This window comes from Passer domesticus, chromosome 8 (assembly GCF_036417665.1).
Source record: "Passer domesticus isolate bPasDom1 chromosome 8, bPasDom1.hap1, whole genome shotgun sequence".
NCBI lineage: Eukaryota > Metazoa > Chordata > Aves > Passeriformes > Passeridae > Passer > Passer domesticus.
Window position 1 is genome coordinate 10,212,953 of NC_087481.1, and position 20,727 is coordinate 10,233,679.

The 20,727-nt window shown below is 54.9% G+C and overlaps 2 protein-coding genes across 2 annotated transcripts in view; one reads left to right on the plus strand and one right to left on the minus strand.

Annotated features, from left to right (window-relative positions):
- Positions 1–11,054, minus strand: part of LOC135305588 (zinc finger protein 436-like) — a gene marked incomplete at its 3' end in the record, with an annotated part of 81,437 nt that extends 70,383 nt beyond the window's left edge. Inside the window, 3 exon segments of the mRNA XM_064429325.1 lie at positions 7,927–8,266; positions 9,704–10,060; positions 11,046–11,054. Of these exon segments, the coding sequence (XP_064285395.1) occupies positions 7,927–8,266; positions 9,704–10,060; positions 11,046–11,054 (706 nt within the window).
- A 6,699-nt stretch (positions 11,055–17,753) lies between these two features.
- LOC135306096 (zinc finger protein 239-like) lies at positions 17,754–20,521 on the plus strand. Its single transcript, XM_064429642.1, has 3 exons — positions 17,754–17,961; positions 18,614–18,673; positions 18,826–20,521. Exons 2-3 carry the CDS (start codon positions 18,652–18,654, stop codon positions 19,746–19,748), a joined length of 945 nt encoding a protein of 314 aa, XP_064285712.1. The 5' UTR covers positions 17,754–17,961; positions 18,614–18,651; the 3' UTR covers positions 19,749–20,521.
- Positions 20,522–20,727: the final 206 nt, after the last annotated feature.

The following is a 20,727-nucleotide window of genomic DNA, read 5'->3' on the forward strand; positions in this document are numbered from 1 at the left end:
CAGGGGTTTCTGGGGTTGGTAAAGAGCCCTGTGGTCAGAGGCAGGCACAGCCATTCCATGGTGAAATCCCAGGAGTCCCCAGGCTGCCAAAGAGCTGGGATGTCCCATTCACAGAGGTTCCTGGCAGAGTGGGAGCTGCAGGCAAAGTTTATTACAGAGGCTCCTGTTGGGTCTCGAGGTGCAGAAAGGAGCCCCAATAGGCCCCACGGTTTCCCAAATACCCCCAAGGACCTCCAGGATTTGTAAATCCCTGGTGTGAGAGGAGCCTTAGAACAGCTGGTTCCAACCCCAGCCCTAGACTTTTCAAGAATTTTTATGTAAAGAATTATAAAGGTGGAATTAGACCTTTATAGAATTTGTCACACAGAATTAAGGCTGGCAAGCTGGAGGTATTTATATATATATTCTATAATGGTAATGATTAGAAACAATTATCTTCAAAATAATCAGAAATATTTATTCTAAGGTGTAAGAGCTGTAACATATTATATTGTATAGAGCACTAGGCAGTGATTTCAAAGCAATTTTATTAAAGCAAAACTAGTAATTAAGCAGAACAAGGATGGTGGGACTGAGTCCTTTGGCTCAGCCTGGAGCTGTGACCTTGAGCAGTGTCCCCACTGCAGGGAGGAATCTCCACACTCCGCAAGAAGGGAAATGTCAGGAGATGCTGCTGTTAAAATTTGGGACGGGGCTTTTCTAGTCTGAAGTGCTGCCCTGTCAGTCAGATGTGCCCAGGCTTGTCCATCTTGGCAGCTCTGCAGAAGCTCTCAGTGCTGTCCCTTGGTTGTTCCTTTCTCTGGGGATTTTTCCAGCTCTGCCACAGCTCCAGCTCCCTCTGAGAATGTGGAACTTTGAGATGGAGGAGTCAGGCTGGTTTCAACTTTATTCACCCCAAAAGCAGCATGACCCCCTCCTTCATTTCTAACTGGGGGCTTTGCAAACAGGGCCTGGCTGGAGTTGTTGGAGCCCATTGCAGGCAGAGCCTCCTGCTCCAGCAGGAACTGCCTTTCCTGTGCCAGGAGCAGGGCAGGTCCCGCTGCAGGAAAAGCCCCAGGCCAGCCCCAGCACAGGGAAGGGCTCGGGCACAAGGGCAGAGTGCCGTGCTGGGAGCTGTGCCAGGCAGAGCCTGAGGCACCAAAGGCACCTTGGCAGCAGCAGCTGCTTGCAGGGCATGGCCAGAAGCCTCCCTTGGCAGCCCAGCCTGGTGGCCAGCACTGCAGAGCTGCTGCCTCAGGGCTCATTTCTGCCTGGGCTCTGAAAAGCCACTTCTGCTCCAGGAGCCTGCCTGGGAAGCCATTGGCCCCTGCAACTTGGGGACAAGATATGAATGACAAAACTCTTCATGCCAGCAGAGACAAGGGAAGGGCAGAGGAAAGGGGAGAGCCAGGCCCAGGGGACAGGGCTGCCATGGTGATGGCTGTGAGGTCACTGCCCCTGCAGCAGCCTGGCTGCCCTCAGCAGACATTCTGGCCAGAAGCGTTGAGGGCACCCAGCACATCAGAGAACCCACACAACAGGAATTCTGTGCTTGGGGATCAGAGGGTTTCACTGGGTCAGGCTGCACAAAGCTCCTGCTCTTAGACAATTCCTGTGATGGGGAATGCAGTTCTCTGGAAAAACAGTTGCAGTTTTGTGCCACTGCCATCATTTAAAATATTTCTCCTTCTAACAAATGTAAATCCACCCTCATTCGGTTTAGAGATATTGACCCTTGTTCTGTCACTGCAAGATTTGGGAGAACGTAACTTTGACCACTATTTTTCCATTTTCACACATCTTGGAGAGGACCCAAACATCTCCCAAGATGAGGTTTGGATGCCTCATCACATAACCAGCAGGGAGAGGCTGATGGCTCTGGGCTCAGTGGTGTGGAGACTGAGGACAGAACAGGAGTAGCCTGGGAGGGATTGAAGGGTGGTTTCAGAGAGGCTGGAGCTTCATATTTAAATGATCCTGAGAAAGATAATGGCACCAAGGGCAGCTGAGGAGGCCCGAAGTGGACACCAGGAGAAAGGAATTTCCCTGCCAGGGCAGGGCTGTGGTGCAGCACGTCCCCCAGAAGGAGGCTGGAGCAGCCCAAGGCTTTGTGTGGGCAGGCAGAGGCAGGCAGGAGGCAGAGCTGTCATCAAAGGAAGGGGACAGCCAGGTGGGGCATCCGGGGGATGACGACAGCCTGCAGGGACACAGGTGCAGGTTTGCTCAGCATCAGAAACACCTTTCCCTTGCTTGTCCCCACCTGTCATCACTGCCTCCAGTGTTCTGCTTTACCTGGAACATGGGGATACTTTTTCAGTCCTGTCCCTCAAAAGGATCTATTTTAAGTATGAGAAACTTCAGTGTTTCACTCCCTTTTGAGTCCCTGAGAAGTTTTTTGAGCACACACTGAGGGACTGAGTCTGATGCAAAGAGCACCAAAGCCCCAGAGGGTCATTCAAGTCCTGCTGCTGTGTCTGTGCTGCTGAGCTGGGCCGGGCTCCTGGCCCAGAGGCAGCTCCTGGCAAGGGCAGCGCTGCAGAGAGACAGCTCTGGCCAGGAGCAGCTCCTGTGCACAGCCCAGCAGGGCTGGGGCACTGCCAGGGCAGCTCAGGGACACCAGCAGGGCACAGCCAGAGCTGACAGGGGCTCAGCACTGGCAGGGGCTGGGGGATGTCCCAGAGGGGGCTGTGTCACAGCAGCACCTCTGTGGCTGTGTCCTAGAGGCACAGAGCAGCTGTGATGTCAGCAAGGGGCTGTGTGACAGCACAGAGTGGGCTGTGTGAGGTCACAGGTTGGGTTATGACATCACAGAGTTTGTTGTGTGAGGTCACTGAGCAGCTGCAGCATCATAGAGGAGACTGTGTGACAACACAGAGCAGGCTGTGGCATCATGGCATGGCTGTATGACATCATAGAGAGGACTGTGTGGTGAAAGTGTGTGCTGTGACATTACATAGTGGCAGCATGACATCACAGAGAGGGTTTTGTGTCATCAGTGAAAGGGTTGTGACATCACAGAGCTGGCTGTGATGTCACAGAATAGGATGTGAGGCCATGGAGTAGACTGTGCCATCATGAAAGGTGACTCTGTGACGTAAGAGAGTGGGTTGTGACATCACTGGGTGGCTGTGTAACATCATAGAGCAGGCTGTGACATCACAGAACAGACTGTGATGACACAGGGTGAGTTTGTGACATCATAGAGTCTTCTGTGACATCACAGTGCAGCTCTATGGTATCAGAGAGTGATAACCCAGCACTAGCCCTGTGATATGATGAGGGGGCTTTGTGAAAGCACAGAGCAGGCTGTGACATCACAGAGTAGGCTCTGTGACATCATAGGCTGGACATCATAGAATGGATTCTGCCATCACCGGGTGCCTGTGTGTGTGACATCATAGAGGGACAGTGACCTCAGAGACCACCCTGTGACATATAATGGCTGTGTGACATCCCAGGGTCAGTTGTTTGTTATCACAACATTATCTGTGACATCATAATATGGGCTGTGACATCACAGGGGCTGTGTGACATCACAGGGGCTGTGTGAGGTCACTTGGGACGTCACTCTGCCCCAGCCCCCCTCACAGTTCCCCCAGAGCAGTCCAACCCTGCTCGTGCACAGTGGGGTCCCCTGTCCCCCCCGGTCCCCCCGCCCCCGGCACTGCAGCCTCCCCCAGAGGATGTTCCACGAGATCGACCCCAGAGCCTGACACGGGGACGGGGGGCCGGGGCTGTGGGACAGGGGGACAGGGACCCCCCAGCAGCATCCCCATGTCCCCCAGGGCCAGAGCCTGGGCCAGGGCTCCTTCACCCTGTTACAAATGAGGGCTTGAGAGCACTGAAAAAATCCCCAGCAAGAGATCAGCAGAAACCAGATTTAATATTAAGTGACAGCACCACAAAGTTACTTGGCAAGAGTCACTCTGCTTCTGACTGGACACTTCAGGCACACCAGGGAAACACAGCAACAACAAAACCAAACAAAATCCCAGCAATCAAATAAAAAATGAACCAAGAACTGGGGCTTTCAATCCTATGGAAAAGTACTGTCATTGTCCTCCAGGTGTCCATCGCCAGAATTGGGATTCCACCTCCAACATTGCCTATTTGTGAAGAGACTGGAAATTTTTGAATTTCTCGAAATATTCCATGTGTGGGTGAGGAAAGAGCAGGTCCAGCCTTGCCCTGCACTGGAACCCCAGCACTGCCCTGCTCTGGAATCCCAATCCCCCCAGAGCCTCTATCCCAACCCAGCAGTGTCTGCCAGTCCCTGGCACAGCACAGGCAATTCTCCCCAGCCACCTCTGGAGCCCCAGCCACCACAGGAGCCCCAGCCCAGCTCCTGAGTGACCAAATGAGCCCAAGTCCCACCTGGGAGAAGGGCCCAGGAAGAACCAGGGCTATTGAAGGCTGACCACAAGGCAAGCACACATCTTGACCCTACCTCCTCTTGGAATTTCCATTTGAACAGTGCTGGAATACAGGAGTTGGTAGCTCTGTGTGTGCCTGTCTCTATATTTCTTACTTCTCATTCTCTCTCTCTGTGTCTACTTCTACTTTATATGCCCTCTAGGAAAATTTGACTTTAATTAAAATTGAACAGGCTTAGAGTTTGTCAAGTTGAATAGGCCAAATTAATGCTTTGAGAAGTGTTTTTTGTTGGTTCAATGTCATACTAAACCTTCTTCCAAAAGTCATCTGATTTTCTAAATTTCCCAGTAAAGGCTGTTTGGTTGTTCTGAGCTCTTCAGGATCACTTCATAGTATTTCTACAGTACATCCAACTCAGAATACACTAACAATTGTAATTCTTTTTAAATGTCTCACTGAGAGAGATGTTTGGAGGATGGGAGTCAGGGCTTTTCTGTCCTGCTTGGCACAGCCCAGGCAGGGCTTTCCCAGCCACATTCCACACTCCATTGCCCAGCTGGAGCTGCTGGTGCCTCTGAGTTCTGCTGGCCCAGCCCCAGGGACGCTCTCCTTGTCTGCCCATTCCCGCACGGTCTCTGGGCAGGGATGGCCTCAGTGGGGGCTGCTGACATCCTCAGCAACTTGGAGGCTGCTGCTGGATTTCACTGCTCCAGAGGCTTGTTCAGCCTTCAGCTCTTCAGTGCAGGAATTCAGTGTCCCAGGGCTCATTAACACTGAGAACCCCTTAACAAGCCAAGCCTCTGGGAACAATTTGATTTAAGTTTTCAAATCATTTGTGGTTAATTAGACAGATTTCAGAAGCCTATTCAAACTGAATATATTATATTTAAAAAGACAATGAGAAAACATTTTTAGGACCTGTTTAGGTTTCTTTTCCATGTTAATTCATTGATATGTGCAATCTCCAATTGGCACTGAATCCAAGTACCTCCTCATGCAGTTTGAATAGATTTGAAAATCAAGACCCTTCATGGCTGACAATCAATCAGACTCTGTCCCTACCCCCACCCCACCATTTCCTCCATCCAAGCCCTGGCACTCAGAGCAGCCTTGTGCAAATCTCAGCTCCCTCCAGCCCAGGCTGCACCTGCAGCTTTCAGCTCCCTGGCTCCAGCTCCCATCTGCTTTCCTTGGAGAAGGAGCTGCCCGAGACACAGAGGGATGTTCATTGATTGTCAGCCAACAAAGCCAAGGGAAGGCACAGCTTCATCAAATGCAAAAGTCATTCTTCCCCCTGGCTCTACCTTGCCCCTTATCCCCACAGCCTGTCCTGCTTCCTTCATCCCTCCTTTGCCAGGCACTGTGGGACAAGGGAGCTCTGCTCTGGCTATGGAGGGAGGTCCAAGAGCAGCCCCTGGAGTGGGAACCACAACTCATCAGATTTGTGTCCTTTGGAGGTCAGGAACTGGTGAGACTAGAGGCACAGGAAGGTTTCTGTTCATGGAAAACAAAAAATGTGAACATGATAAATTTAATAAATATCAAAAGCCTTCATTCAGTTTCTTGTGACATCCCAGCAACCTCTGACATGTCCACCATCCACAATGGATTGCCCTACAGGAAGGATTTTAGACAAAAACATAAAAAGAGGTGATGGAAAAGATAAAACTACAACTAAGATGCTGGCTAAGGAGGTATTTAAACTTCTGAAAGATTGGGCAATTCCCTAATGCTCAAATCATGAAGCCAATCAAGGATGACACATTGGAATCAGCAGAGAGCATCTGGAGGAAGACTTCTGGGAGCAATGCGAAGGACAAGGATCCAGCTGCTCTAAATGAAGAGATGTCCTTAGACATGGCCATTTCAAAAGGAGAGCTGGAAACACCTAAAGGAGGGGGTCATGAAATATTAGAGTGAATGATGTTCATGGCAAAGATAGAGGGGAAGATCCGTATTCTTGTTTAAACTGAGATCCCTGGTGCGAGGACACGAGGCTTGACTCCATTTTCATCAGAGGGCTGATTTATTATGTTATATATTATACTAAAATACTACATTACAACTACACTAAAAGAACAGAGAGAGGAAGATCAGAAGGCTACAAAGACAAGAATAGAATAGGAATGAATAACAAAAACCTGTGACTGCTCACAGCCTTGGCACAGGTGGCTGTGATTGGTCACTGATTGAAAACAACCTACATGAACCAATGGAAGATACACCCGTGGCATTCCACAGCAGCAGATAGTTATTGTTTACATTTCTTTCCTGAGGCCCTCAGCTCCTCAGGACAGGAAAAATCCTAGCAGAGGCTTTTCCCCTAAAATTATCATGGCAACCTCTCATGCTTTTAAATTATTAAATTAAATAGAAAAAGAAATGTTTGCAATCTCTTCTACTAGGACTTTGCAGAAGAGAGAACAACACCTCTTGAGGTTCATCTGTTGCCAATCAAAATCTCAATCATCTGCTGATGTGGAATGGTCAGGGAAATTCTTCACCTGTAAAACATCAAATTCTATCATATCACTAAAACAATCTTAAAAAATACGACAATGCAAAAACTCATGCAAAGAAAGTTCATTGTTTCAAGTCCAAACAGCTGAATTTCAGGACAGAGTCCATGGACTGAAGATGCTCTTCTTTGACATCTCTGGAAATCCCCTTTGGTCCTGAAGCAGGCTTGCAGAATTCTGAAACAAAGAACTGCTAAAGAAAACAAGAATTATCTAACAATTCATTGACAGTCATGAAACAATTCAGAGAAAAAATTCTGGAATGCCCTGGCCACAGCCCTTTACTGAACCACTTGGGCTGAGGCTAATTTTTGGCTTTTCAATGCTTTTGAGCTGCTAGCTCTTTCCACTTTTCTTTATTAATTTTTTTTTTTTTTCCGAAAGAAGAAGAGCAGCAGCAGAGGGTCTCTAGGACCTTTAGGTGGCCCTGGTCCTGGTGGGCGGACCAGAGAACCCAGACCTGGCTCACAGAATGGTGGCCCAGGTCCCTGTGGGGAAAGCAAAGTCCCCAAACTGAGCACTGGGTGGGGCAGTGGCCCCGGCCCAGGGAAATGAGCCAAACGGCCCAGAACCGGCCTGTGAGGTGGGCTCTGTGTGCTCAGAACCTGGCAGGACCATGCTGCCAGTGTCTTCAGAGCAGAAATGACCCAATGCTTCCTCCCCCCAGCAGCACCGGTGCACACCGGCAGCTCGGGAAGAGAAGCTTTCTCAGGTATTGTCATCCCAGATGTGAGGGTTTCTTGTCCCCAGAGCAAGCGAGCAATGCTTGCTTTGCTCTGTGTCTCTTGCTCCTGCAAGGCAAATGCCACTGCTACTGCTTTCTGCCCCTCGGCACCCCCATCCCCACTGGGCTGGGAACAAGAGGCAGATGCCACAGGAGCCAACTCCCCCACGCCGCTGGGGCGCTCGGGGGAAGGCAGGCACCCCAACCCCTAGGGAGAAGCCCCCGACCACACGCGAAATGACCCAGAAACCACACTGATTTTGAACACAGCCAGCCAAACTGCTCCTGCGGTGAGCTGGCGGGCCGTGCCCTCTCCACGGAGGGACAGACTGTTCACAGGGTCTGATGCGAAGGTCAGAGCTCTGGAAGGCAGCGGGACAACTGGGGTGGGTGGTGCGGGCAGCACGGGCGCTGGTGTCGGCTCTTGAGACGGTCCCATGGGCTCAGCACCATTCTTGGCATGCTCTTTCACTGCAATTGGGTTGGCAGGGAGCAGCGGGACTGGCACGGGCCGCGGGGGCGCATCCCCCGCCGGGCTGGGCGCAGCGGCCGAGTCTCCTTCTAGGTCCGGACACTGCAGCACAGGCGCAGCCATCAGAGCTGGCGGAGCCGGCCCGAACAGCAGGATCGCGGGCAGAGCCGCGGGGTCCAGCGCCTCCCGGGGGGCCGGCTGAGGCGGACCCGCGTCCCCCCGGAGTGGGGGGAGCGGAGAATTCCGCGGCGAAGCGGGCAGGGCTGGCTCCCCATCCCCCCCAAGAGAAAGAGCGGGGGGGGAAGGCAGCTCTGCCTGCTCATGCTCCAAGGGAGCGGAGAAAAACTTTTGCTCAGCTGTGGGCAATGCGGGGGGGCTGCGAACCCGCGGTTCGTCTTCTTTGAGAGGCTCCTCTCGTGCCGAACCTGGTGGAAACGGAGCGCGACCGCACCACCGAGCCACAATGTCCCCTGCAGCCTCCCTTTTTTCCAAAATACAGAATAAGAGCCATAGGTGCACTCCATACATTGTTGGGAGTGTAACACCCTGGTCCTTTGTCCACTCAAAAGCAGCGTCCATGAACTCCCAAAGATCTAAATCAAGGGAGTATACGACATTTGTAAAAAATCTATGAAATTTTGCCCATCTTAAAAACTCATAACACAGTCTCTCCCACACACTATTAACTCCGTTCTCGTGTCCCCATCTGTGCCAGAGTTTAATAACTTTCTTCTCTGACGCAGTAAACGGAACCTGAGCAACCGAAGGTATGTTTTTCCAACTTTCCTCCAACCTTCTGCGAATGGCAGGATCTTCAGGAAGGGAAAAAATAACAGTACCTTTAGACAGTGTCCTTGTGGATCCAGCTGTGCAGCTCTGCTGCTCTGCGGTCTCTGGACACAATGTCCAGGAAAGTCCAACAGGTTCTCCTGTTTGCCTTGGTTGTGAACTCTGCCCATCTTCAGGGTCTCGTTTCTTCAGCTCCAGGCTGGACTCTGTGGTCACTCCTGGGGTTGCCATCAATTTCACAGGTCCAGGGGTCACCAATTGTTGTTTAGGCTGCCCTTTGTGTGAGGACACGAGGCTTGACTCCATTTTCATCAGAAGGCTGATTTATTATGTTATATATTATATTAAAATACTACATTAAAACTATACTAAAAAGAACAGAGAGAAGAAGATCAGAAGGCTACAAAGACAAGAATAGAATAGGAATGCATAACAAAAATCCTGTGACTGCTCACAGCCTTGGCACAGGTGGCTGTGATTGGTCACTGATTGAAAACAATCCACATGGACCAATGGAAGATGCACCTGTGGCCTTCCACAGCAGCAGACAGTTATTGTTTACATTTCTTTCCTGAGGCTCTCAGCTCCTCAGGACAGGAAAAATCCCAGCAGAGGCTTTTTCCCTAAAATATCATGGCTACATGTTCCCACCATGGATCACAGGGAGTGTGGGCCACCAGCGCTGTGCCCAGCGTGGGTCCTGCAGTGGGGGGATGGAGCTGGAGCAGCACACGAAGCTCTTCCCGCACTCGGGGCACTCGCAGGGCTTCCCTCACCAGTACCTCCGTTGGTGTTGGGTCAATGTAGAGCTGCTGGAGGAGCTCTTCCCACACTGGGGACACTCACTGGCCTCTCCCCAGTGTGGATGCGCCGGTGGGTGACGAGGGTGGAGTTGTGCCTGAAGCCCTTCCCGCAGTCGGGGCAGCAGAAGGGCCTCTCCTCTGTGTGAATCCGATAGTGCCAGAAAAGATGGGAGCGGATCCGAAACCCCTTCCCACACCCGGAACACTCGTAGGGCCTCTCCCCAGAGTGGATATTTTGGTGGTAGATCAGGTTGGTGCGAAGTCTGAAGCTCTTCCTGCATTCCCCACACTCGTAGGGCCGTTCCCCACTGTGGATCACCTGGTGCCTGATCAGGCTGGAGCTGCACCTGAAGCTCTTCCCACACTCCTCGCACTTGTGGGGCTTCTCCCCATCATGGAGCTGCTCATGGAGCACCAGCTCCGAGCTCTGGCTCCATCTCCGGCCGCCTTCCCGGCCCAGGGTGGGTCTTTCCTCCTCAGATCCCCGTGATCTGCGTTTGCAGCCCCTCCTCGTGCGGCATCTCCGGGGCTTTTCCTGCCCGTTGGGTTCCTGCGCTGTGGAGCCGCTCAAAACGGCCTCTGCCACGAGGTTCTGCTGTGCTGAGCTGGGAAATAGAGCAGGAGGGAGGGGGAAAGGGGCACTGACTTCCTCCTCACCTGCCTCACTGTCCCAAGGGCATTTTCCTCTTTCTCACAGCCTCCCAGGGGTTGGCAATGAGAAATTATGGTTTGAGGAAAAGAAGGGATGAGCACGTTGAATTTGAAGGTCCGTCTGCCCGAGCCCACCTCGAGAAGTCACAGGCCATCTGGGCTCCAGAAAAACCTCCCAAACACCAAGGTTCAGCCCTAAAAATCCTACCAAGAGCTCCCTGTCCCTTGTCCCTCCCCTCTGCTCTTCGGAGTTCCCCCTGTCCCAGCTGCTGGGGTTACGCTTGCATTGGGGGTCCCCCTTCTCCTCGGTGCCCGCCCTCTCCAGGCTGCTGGCAGTCCCAGCAATCCCAAAAGCTGCTCCCTCTTTGCTCTGCCCATTCAGGGGTGCCCGGGCTTTTTGGGCTCCCTTTTGGGCTCCCTTCTCCCCTCATTCTCTGCTCTGGGCTGCAGGGGCTCCAAGGAGTCCCCCCTGCCCCTCTCCAGCCTCTGCAGGCTCCCGCCAATGGCGGCGCTCCCCCCTCTCTGGGCTCCCCACTTTCGGCTCCTGGGGGACACAGGGCTCTGCTCCTCCAGGCTGCCTCTGCCGCCAGCCGCCACCGCCACCCCCCGATGTCCCCCCGAGGGGCCTTTTCCGCTCAGCCTTGCACTTCTTCATTCTCCAAACATCCCCCCAAAAAAATCCCAGCCCAGGGACCCCACGGGATATCTGGGCCAAGCTCCCCCTCCCCGCTCACCTGCGCCATGGGGGCGATGATCCCACAGGTGGGGGCTGCGAATGCACGGAGGGCTCGACCACATGATTCCTGCTGCTCAGCCTTGATCTGCCTTTGTCCCTCCTCTTCCTGCCCCTTCTCCTCTGCCATCCCCCTGCCTCCTCCTAATCCTTCTCCTCCCTCACCACACCTCCTTCTCCTTCTGTGGCTGCTCTCTCTCTGCCTTCCCCCTCCTCTTCCACCTCTCCTCCCACCCTCCTCCTCTCTAATCCCGCCTCCTCCTCCTCCTTCATCCCTCCCCTTCCCTCCCTCCTCCTCCTCCCGCAGCAGCAGCGACGCCCTCGCTGCCCCGTTCCCGGAGCCCTCGCAGCCCGCGGCAGGAGCGGGGCTGGAGCCGGCACAGCTCGGCACGGGCAGCGCGGGGCTCTCGGCTGCTCCCGGCCGCTGCGGAGAAGGGGGGAAGCCGGCCCGGGCAAAAGGAGAGGCAAACTGCGACAACTGGGGGCCCCACATCCAAACTGGGCCCTGCTGGGGAGCCTGCCTGGGCACTGCCAGCCCTTGGGGCTCCTCTCGGCACATCCGGGAGGGGGGAACGCACAGAGGGCTGCGGTATCCCAGCGCTGGCAGCACTGCCAGGGACTGGGCTCTGCTGGCATCATACTGGGAGTGACTGGGACTGTACTGGGTTTGTACTGGGATCATACTGGGATCACACTTGGATTGTACTGGCTTTGTACTGATGTCATTCTGGGATCATACTGGGAGGGAGCAGGAGCCTGCAGAGGCAATTGAGACCATGTTAGGGGCAATTGGGATCTACTGGGAGTGACTGGGATTATGCTGAGGGTGACTGGGAGCAGCTGGGAGCAACTGGGATCATGACAGGAGCAACTGGGAGTGGCTGGCTGCATGCTGGGAGGGATTGGAAACAACTGGGCTTCTACTGGGATCAGCTGGGATCACGCTGGAGGTGACTGGGATCATCCTGGCAGTGAGGGCCACGCACTGAGGCTGACTGGGAGTGCTTGGCAGCAAATGGGATCATACTGGGGAATTATGGGAGGGACTGGGAACATGCTGGAGGGACCTGGGATACACTGGGAGATACTGGGAGTGACTGGAACAAAAGGGAGGGTGAAAGAGAGCCACTGGAACCATGTGGAGCACAACTGGTTCATACTGGCAGGGACTGGGAGCACACTGGGCTCATCTTTGGACCATACTGGGAGGGACTGGACTAATACTGGGAGAATCTGAGAGCGACTGGGAACACACCCTGCACATCATCCCCCATACTGGGCCTGACTGGGAGCAACTGGGGTTATACTGGAACCACACTGGGAGGGCTGGCATGTGACTGGGATCCAACTGGAGCTTACTGGGATCATATTGGGGTCGAAAGGGAGTGACTGGGATCACACTTTGGGCTTCTGGGAGCACCTGAGAGAAACTGGGATCATGCTGCAAGCAAACTGGAGGAACTGGGCAGGACTGGATGCATGCTGGAGGCAGCTGGGATATTCTGGGCATGACTGGGGGATCACACTGGGAGAGCTGACACCTTCCTGGGGCCACTGGCAGCACCTGGAAATGACTGCAGACCTGCTGGGGGCAACTGGGATATACTGGGAGTGTCTGTGACCGTACTGGGGGGACTGAAACCACGCTGAGAACGACTGGGACCATGATGGGGAGACCTGGGACCACACTGGGTGCAACTAGGAGTGAGTGGGACTGTGCTGGGAGGGACTGGGATCATCTGGGGAGTGACTGGGACTAGAGCAGGGGCAACTGGGTCCAACTGGGACCATACTGGGAGTGTCTGTAACCATAGTGGAGTGATAGAACCACACTGGGAACAGCTGGGAATTACTGGGGTTTGTGGAGAGAATTATTTGGTTTGGGGGGAGTTGGGGAATTTTGGGGGGTTTGGAGGGTGATTTTGGGGGGTTTTGTGGATTTTCGGAGGGTTTTATTGGCACTCTGGGGGGGTGTTTTTCTGCAGGTATTTGGGGGTTTAGTGAAATATTTTTCTGGGGTTTTTTTAAGTTTTGAGAGGTGTTACTGGGATTTGGTGGGATTCTTTGGAATTTTTGGTGGGTTTTATTGGAATTTCTGCAGGATTTTGGACGCGTGGTGCAATTTTATTGGAATTGTGGGGGCATTTAGTGGGATTCTTTGAGGGTTTGGGATTTTTGGGGGTTTTTTGGGAGGTCTTTTTGGTGTTGCCATGATTTCTTTGGGTCTTGGGGGGGATTTTGTGGGGCTTTTTATGGTTTAGGGGATATTTTTGGGGGCACTTGTGGGGTTTAATCGGGATTCTGGGGGGTTTGTTGGGATTTCAAAAGATTTTGTGGGCTTTTATTGGAACTCTAGGGTGTTCTAATGGGATTTTGTGAGATTTAATTCGGATTTCATGAGTTTTATTGGGATTTCTGGGGTGTTTAAGGAGATTTTGGTGCCTCTCACCCCTTCTCTACACCTGAGAACAACCCTAAAGCCCCCCCAGAATTCCCCAAAAATCCCAATAAAACCCTCCAAAACCCCAGGGAATCTCACAAAACCCCAATGAAACCCACCCAAATTTAAAAAAAAATCAGAGAAATTTCAATACATTTCCCCCCACCAAAAATCCTCAAAACCCCCAATAAAATCCCCCAAAATCCAAAACCCCCTAAATCCACAAAACCCCCCAAAACCCCAATAATTCTCCATAAATCCCAACAAAATCCCCCAAAGTCCAAAAAAGCCCTCTGAAAATCCACATAAACCCCCCCAAAATCCCCACACACCCTCTCAACCCCCCCCCCAATCCCCCCAGACTCTGTGGGGCCATCCTGGATCAGGGGCACCAGCCGGTGGAACAGGAGCCACCTCAGGGGCCCTCGGAGCTCTGTGGGGAGGGGGCACCATGGGAGACCCCCAGAAACGGGAGGGGGGGGTGGAACCCCTGTTGTGCCCCCTCGCCCCAAAACCCCCAGACCCCGGTTCAGGGGGGGCCTGGGACCCCCCGGGACCCCCAAATCTCCCCCGGGACCCCCAAAACCCCCCCAAGGTTGGCCCAGGATCACTCTGGACCCCCAAAACCTTCCCGGGAGCCTCAGACCCCCCCAGTTCCCCACAAAATTGACCCCACACCCACCTGAGACCCCCCTCAAATCCATCAGACTGCCCCAAATCCCTCTCAGCCCCCTCAATCCCCCCCAAACCCTGGGAAATCCCCTCACACTCCGCTAAATCCCCCCAGATGCACCTCAGAGCCCCCCAGCTCCTCTCAGAATCCCCCAAAATCCCCTCAGACCCTCCCAATTCCCCTCAGATCCCCCTAAACCCACCTGAGAACACTCCAGACCCTCTCAAGCTGCCCCCAAAGATCCCTAAAGCCCCCTCAGACCCACCAAAGCCCCCTCAGAGCCCCTCATGCCCCCCAAACCCACCGCACACCCCCCTATTTCCCGTCAATCTCCCCAAAATCCCCAATTTCTCCTCAGACCGCCCCAAACCCCCCCAGTTTCCCCTCGGCGCCCTCCTCAGCCGCGCTCGCTTCTGAATCTCCCGCCTCCGCCGCGTGCACGGGCTCTCCAGCCAATAGCGGCGCGCTCCGCCCCGAACCAGCCAATGAGGGCGCGGCTCCCCGCAGCAGCGCCCGCCTCCCCGCGCCGCTGCAGCCAATCAGAGGCGAGCCGCAGCGGCGGTGCCGGTGCCGGGCGCTGCCGAGAGCGGGGGCGGCGCTGGGAGCGGCCGGAGCGCTCCGGGAGCTGCTGAGGCGGCCGGGACAGGGCCGGGAGGGGCTGAGAGGGGATCGGGGGGGCGTGGGAGGGTCCGGGGGTCTGGGGGGGCTTTGGGGAGGGTTCCGGGGGTGTGGGGCGGGGTCTGGGGAGGGGTCTTGGCTGGGGGATCGTGAGGTATCAGGGAGGGTCTGGGGAGGGGTCCTGGGGCACTGTGGGGGGATCTGGGGGTGGGGAGGGGTCCCGAGAGGGGTCTCGAGGGGGGTCCTGGGGGTGCTGGGGGGACTTTGGGGTTCCAGGGTGGTCCTGGGCCAACCTTGGGGGCTTTTCAGGGGGATTTGGAGTTCCCGGGGGAGATTTGGGGATCCTGGGGGTTCCCAGCCCCCCCCTCCCGTTTTTGGGGGTCTCCCATGGTGCCCCCTCCCCACAGAGCTCCGAGGGCCCCTGAGGTGGCTCCTGTTCCACCGGCCGGTGCCCCTGATCCAGGACAGCCCCAGTGAGTTTGGGGGGGCAATTTTGGGATTTGGGACAATTTTGATGAATTTTAGGAGGTTTTTTTGGGGGATTTTTGGAGGGCTTTTTTAGAGTTTTGGAGCGTTTTGATGGAAGTTGAGGGGGTATTATTGGGGTTTCAGAGAGAATTACTGTGTTTCAGGGAGTTTATGGGATTTTGGGAGTTTTGTGGATTTGGGGAGTTTTGGATTTTGAGAGATTTTATTGGGTTTTGGGGGGTTGATTTTTAAGGGGGTTTAGTGAAATTTTGGGGAGTTTTTTGAGTTTTGGTGGATTTCACAGGGATTTTTTGTGTGATTCTCTGGGGTTTTGGAGGATCTTATTGTAATTTGTTGAGGAAGTTGGGATTTTTAGTGGATTTTGTGGGGCATTTGGGCGTCTGGGGCCTTTGGGGTTGTCCCAGGGTTTGCGGAATGGCTGAGAGGCATCAAAATCTCCTTAAAAGCCCCAAAAGTCCCAATAAAACTCATGAAATCTGAAATAAATCTCACAAAATCCTATTAGAACACCCTAGAATCCCAATAAAAGCCCACAAAATCTTTTGAAATCCCAATAACCCCCAACATCCCGATGAAACCCCAAAAATATCCCCTAAAAAATCTTGTAAAATCTCCCCTAAGACCCAAAGAAATCAGAGCAACACCCAAAAAACCCCACAAAACTCCCCTAAATCCCACCAAAACTCCCAAAAAAACCCCAAATTGCCAAAAAACCCAAACCCCAAATAAATCCCACTAGATGCCTCCACAATTCCAATAAATACCTCAAAATCTCCTAAAAATCCCAATAAACCCCCCAGAATTTATGAGAATTGTGAAAACCCCCAACAAAACCCCAGTAAAACCTCCCAAAATACCAAAAAAAAACCCCAAAACAAAATATTCAATAAACCCCCAAACACCTCCAGAAAAAACACCCCCCCCTCCAAAGCACCAATAAAACCCCCAAAATCCAAACCCCCCAAAATCCACAAAACCCCCCAACATTTCCTACCTTGTCCCAGCATGTCTGCAGTCATTTCCAGGCGCTGCCAGTGGCCCCAGGAAGGTGTCAGCTCTCCCAGTGCGATCCCCCAGTCATGCCCAGAATATCCCAGCTGCCTCCAGCATGCATCCAGTCCTGCCCAGTTCCTCCAGTTCACTTGCAGCATGATCCCAGTTTCTCTCAGGTGCTCCCAGTAGCCCAAAGTGTGATCCCAGTCACTCCCTTTCAACCCCAATGTGATCCCAGTAAGCTCCAGTTGGATCCTAGTCACATGCCAGCCCTCCCAGTGTGGTTCCAGTATAACCCCAGTTGCTCCCAGTCAGGCCCAGTATGGGGATGATGTGCAGGGTGTGTTCCCAGTCGCTCTCAGATTCTCCCAGTATTAGTCCAGTCCCTCCCAGTATGATCCAGAGATGAGCCCAGTGTGCTCCCAGTCCCTGCCAGTATGAACCAGTTGTGCTCCACATGGTTCCAGTGGCTCTCTTTCACCCTCCCTTTTGTTCCAGTCACTCCCAGTATCTCCCAGTGTATCCCAGTTCCCTCCAGCATGTTCCCAGTACCTCCCATTATTCCCCAGTATGATCCCATTTGCTGCCAAGCACTCCCAGTCAGCCTCAGTGCAGTGGCCCTCACTGCCAGGATGATCCCAGTCACCTCCAGCGTGATCCCAGCAGAAGCCCAGTAGAAGCCCAGTTGTTTCCAGTCACTCCCAGCATGCAGCCAGCCACTCCCAGTTGCTCCTGTCATGATCCCAGTTGCTCCCAGCTGCTCCCAGTCACCCTCAGCACAATCCCAGTCACTCCCAGTAGATCCCATTTGCCCCTAACATGGTCTCAATTGCCTCTGCAGGCTCCTGCTCCCTCCCAGTATGATCCCAGAATGACATCAGTACAAAGCCAGTACAATCCAAGTGTGATTCCAGTATGATCCCAGTACAAACCCAGTACAGTCCCAGTCACTCCCAGTATGATCCCAGAATGATATCAGTACAAAGCCAGTACAGTCCAAGTGTGATGCCAGTATGACCCCAGAACAAACCCAGTACAGTCCCAGTCATTCCCAGTGTGATCCCAGCAGAGCCCAGTCCCTGGCAGTGCTGCCAGCGCTGGGATCCCGCAGCCCTCTGTGCGTTCCCCCCTCCCGGCTGTGCCGAGAGGAGCCCCAAGGGCTGGCAGTGCCCAGGCAGGCTCCCCAGCAGGGCCCAGTTTGGATGTGGGGCCCCCAGTTGTCGCAGTTTGCCTCTCCTTTTGCCCGGGCCGGCTTCCCCCCTTCTCCGCAGCGGCCGGGAGCAGCCGAGAGCCCCGCGCTGCCCGTGCCGAGCTGTGCCGGCTCCAGCCCCGCTCCTGCCGCGGGCTGCGAGGGCTCCGGGAACGGGGCAGCGAGGGCGTCGCTGCTGCTGCGGGAGGAGGAGGAGGGAGGGAAGGGGAGGGATGAAGGAGGAGGAGGAGGCGGGATTAGGGAAGGGGAGGAGGGTGGGAGGGGAGATGGAAGAGGAGGGGGAAGGTGGAGAGAGAGCAGCCACAGAAGGAGAAGGAGGTGTGGTGAGGGAGGAGAAGGATTAGGAGGAGGCGGGGGGATGGAATAGGAGAAGGGGCAGGAAGAGGAAGCGGAGGGACAGAGGCAGATCAAGGCTGAGCAGCAGGAAGCACGCGGTGGAGCCCTCCGTGCATTCACAGCCCCCACCTGTGGGATCATCGCCCCCCATGGCGCAGGTGAGCGGGGAGGGGGAGCTCGGCCCAGATATCCCGGGGGGTCCCTGGGCTGGGATTTTTGGGAGGATGTTTGGAGAATGAAGAAGTGCAAGGCTGAGCGGAAAAGGCCCCTCGGGGGGACATCGGGGGGTGGTGGTGGCGGCAGAGGCAGCCTGGAGGAGCAGAGCCCTGTGTCCCCCAGGAGCCGAAAGTGGGGAGCCCAGAGAGGGGGGAGCGCCGCCATTGGCGGGAGCCTGCAGAGGCTGGAGAGGGGCAGGGGGGACTCCTTGGAGCCCCTGCAGCCCAGAGCAGAGAATGAGGGAGAAGGGAGCCCAAAAGGGAGCCCAAAAAGCCCCGGCACCCCTGAATGGGCAGAGTGAAGAGGGGGCAGCTTTTGGGATTGCTGGGACTGCCAGCAGCCTGGGGAGGGTGGGCACCGAGGAGAAGGGGGACCCCCAATGCAAGCGTGACCCCAGCAGCTGGGACAGGGGAGCCCCTGAACAGCAGAGGGGAGGGACTGGGGTGGGGAACTCCTGGGGAGGGTTTTTCAGCACTGAATCTTGGTGTTTGGGAGGTTTTTCTGCAGCCTTGGTTGCTGGTGACTTGTAGAGATGGACTTAGGCAGAAAGACCTTCAAACTGTACGTGCTCATCCCTTGTTTTCCCCAAACCAGGATTTCCCATTGCCACTTCTTGTGAGGCTGTGAGGAAGATGTCCCTGGACACTGAGGCAGGTGAGGAGGAAGTCAGTGCCCCTTTCCTCTGTCTCCTGCTCCATCTCCCAGCCCAGCACAGCCCCTGCTGCAGGACAGCCTGGGGGCATCTCCTTGCCCTTGTCTGTGGCCCGGAGGCAAATGCCATCCTGTCCTTGTCCTTCCTCCCCCAGAGCAGGAGCTGAGGATGGAGAGCAGGGAGGACAAATCCCCGCGGCAGAACCTCATGGCAGAGGCCATTTTGAGCCGCTCCACAGCGCAGGAACCCAACGGGGAGGAAAAGCCCCGGAGATGCCGCACGAGGAGGGGCTGCAAACACAGATCACGGGGATCTGAGGGGGAAAGAGCCAGCCTGGGCCGGGAAGGCGGCCGGAGATGGAGCCAGAGCTCGGAGCTGGTGGTCCACAAGGAGGTTCCTGATGGGGAGAAGCCCCACAAGTGCTTGGAGTGTGGGAGGGGCTTCCAGATAAGCTCCAACCTGATCCAGCACCAGAGAACCCACACTGGGGAACGGCCCTACGAGTGTGATCAGTGCAGGAAGAGGTTTCAGACCAGCTCAAATCTCCTCGTGCACCAGCGCACGCACACAGAGGAGAGGCCCTTCCGTTGCCCTGACTGCGGGCAGGGCTTCAGGCAGAGCTCCCATCTTGTCCGGCACCGGCGCATCCACACTGGGGAGAGGCCCCATGAGTGTGAGGAATGTGGGAAGAGCTTCAGGGAGAGCTCCACCCTGATCCAGCACCAGAGGACCCACACTGGGGAACGGCCCTACGAGTGTGGGGAGTGTGGGAAGAGATTCGGACATTGCGCCAACCTCCTTGTCCACCAAAAGATCCACACTGGGGAGAGGCCCTACGAGTGTTCTGAGTGTGGGAAGGGGTTTAGGATTAGCTCTGATCTCCTCCAGCACTATCGGATTCACATGGAGGAGAGGCCCTTCTGCTGCCCCGACTGTGGGCAGGGATTCAAGCGCAACTCCAACCTCGTCACCCACCGGCGCATCCACACTGGGGAGAGGCCCTACGAGTGTCCCCAGTGTGGGAAGAGCTTCTCACAGCGCTCTCACTTGACCAGACACCAACGGAGGCACTGGTGAGGGAAGCCCTGCGAGTGCCCCGAGTGCGGGAAGAGCTTCGTGTGCTGCTCCAGCTCCATCCCCCACTGCAGGACCCACGCTGGGCACAGCCCTGGTGACCCACATTTCCTGTGATCCATGGTGGGAACACATCTGGCTGCTCCTCCTTTTGGTTTGGCCTTAATGTTTTTTTTCTCTTCTCAATCTTTGCAGTCCAAAAGCCAAGTGGGATGGGTCTGTTACTTCAGAATAACTCAGCCCCACTGAAAACAACTCAATTGTTGAATGAAGGCTCAATAGCACCAGGGATTTGCTTCTTCCCACCTCAAAAAACTCAATCCCACAACCAAGTCACTCGACTCCAAAGCCACCAGGCTGACATGGGGTTAGAATGACACTGGGAGAAGTGGGATCCCAGTTTAGTGAGGAGGTACGGGGATTGCATGGGGCTGGGTGTGTGAGATGTATTTGATAGCAAATAAAACTTTCAGACTTACTGCTTTCTTCCCGTCCATGCTCAGTCCCTTGCAGTTCTGTTTGCAGAGTGCCGCCTCCCAGAGTGTCCCCTCACAGTTGCCGCCCTTGGCCTGAGCCCGCCCCTTTCCCCTCACCGTTCCGTCCTTTCCTTGCCCCCTTTCCCCTCACGGTTCCGTCCTTTCCTTGCCCCCTTTCCCCTCACGGTTCCCGCCCTTTCCTTGCCCCCTTTCCCCTCACGGTTCCGCCCTTTCCTTGCCCCCTTTCCCCTCACGGTTCCGTCCTTTCCTTGCCCCCTTTCCCCTCACAGTTCCCACCCTTTCCTTGCCCCTTTTCCCCTCATGGTTCAGCCTTCAGGAGAACCTTCAGGAACGGGAAAGGAGGAGGAGGAGGAGGGAGGGAGGAAGAGGCCGAGCAGCAGCAGAAGAGGAGAGGGAGAATCTCGTGGCCCTGATGGTCCCTGAAGCCGCCGCAGCCCCGGGAGCATCGCCCCCCATCCCGCAGGTGCCCGGGGAGGGGGAGCACG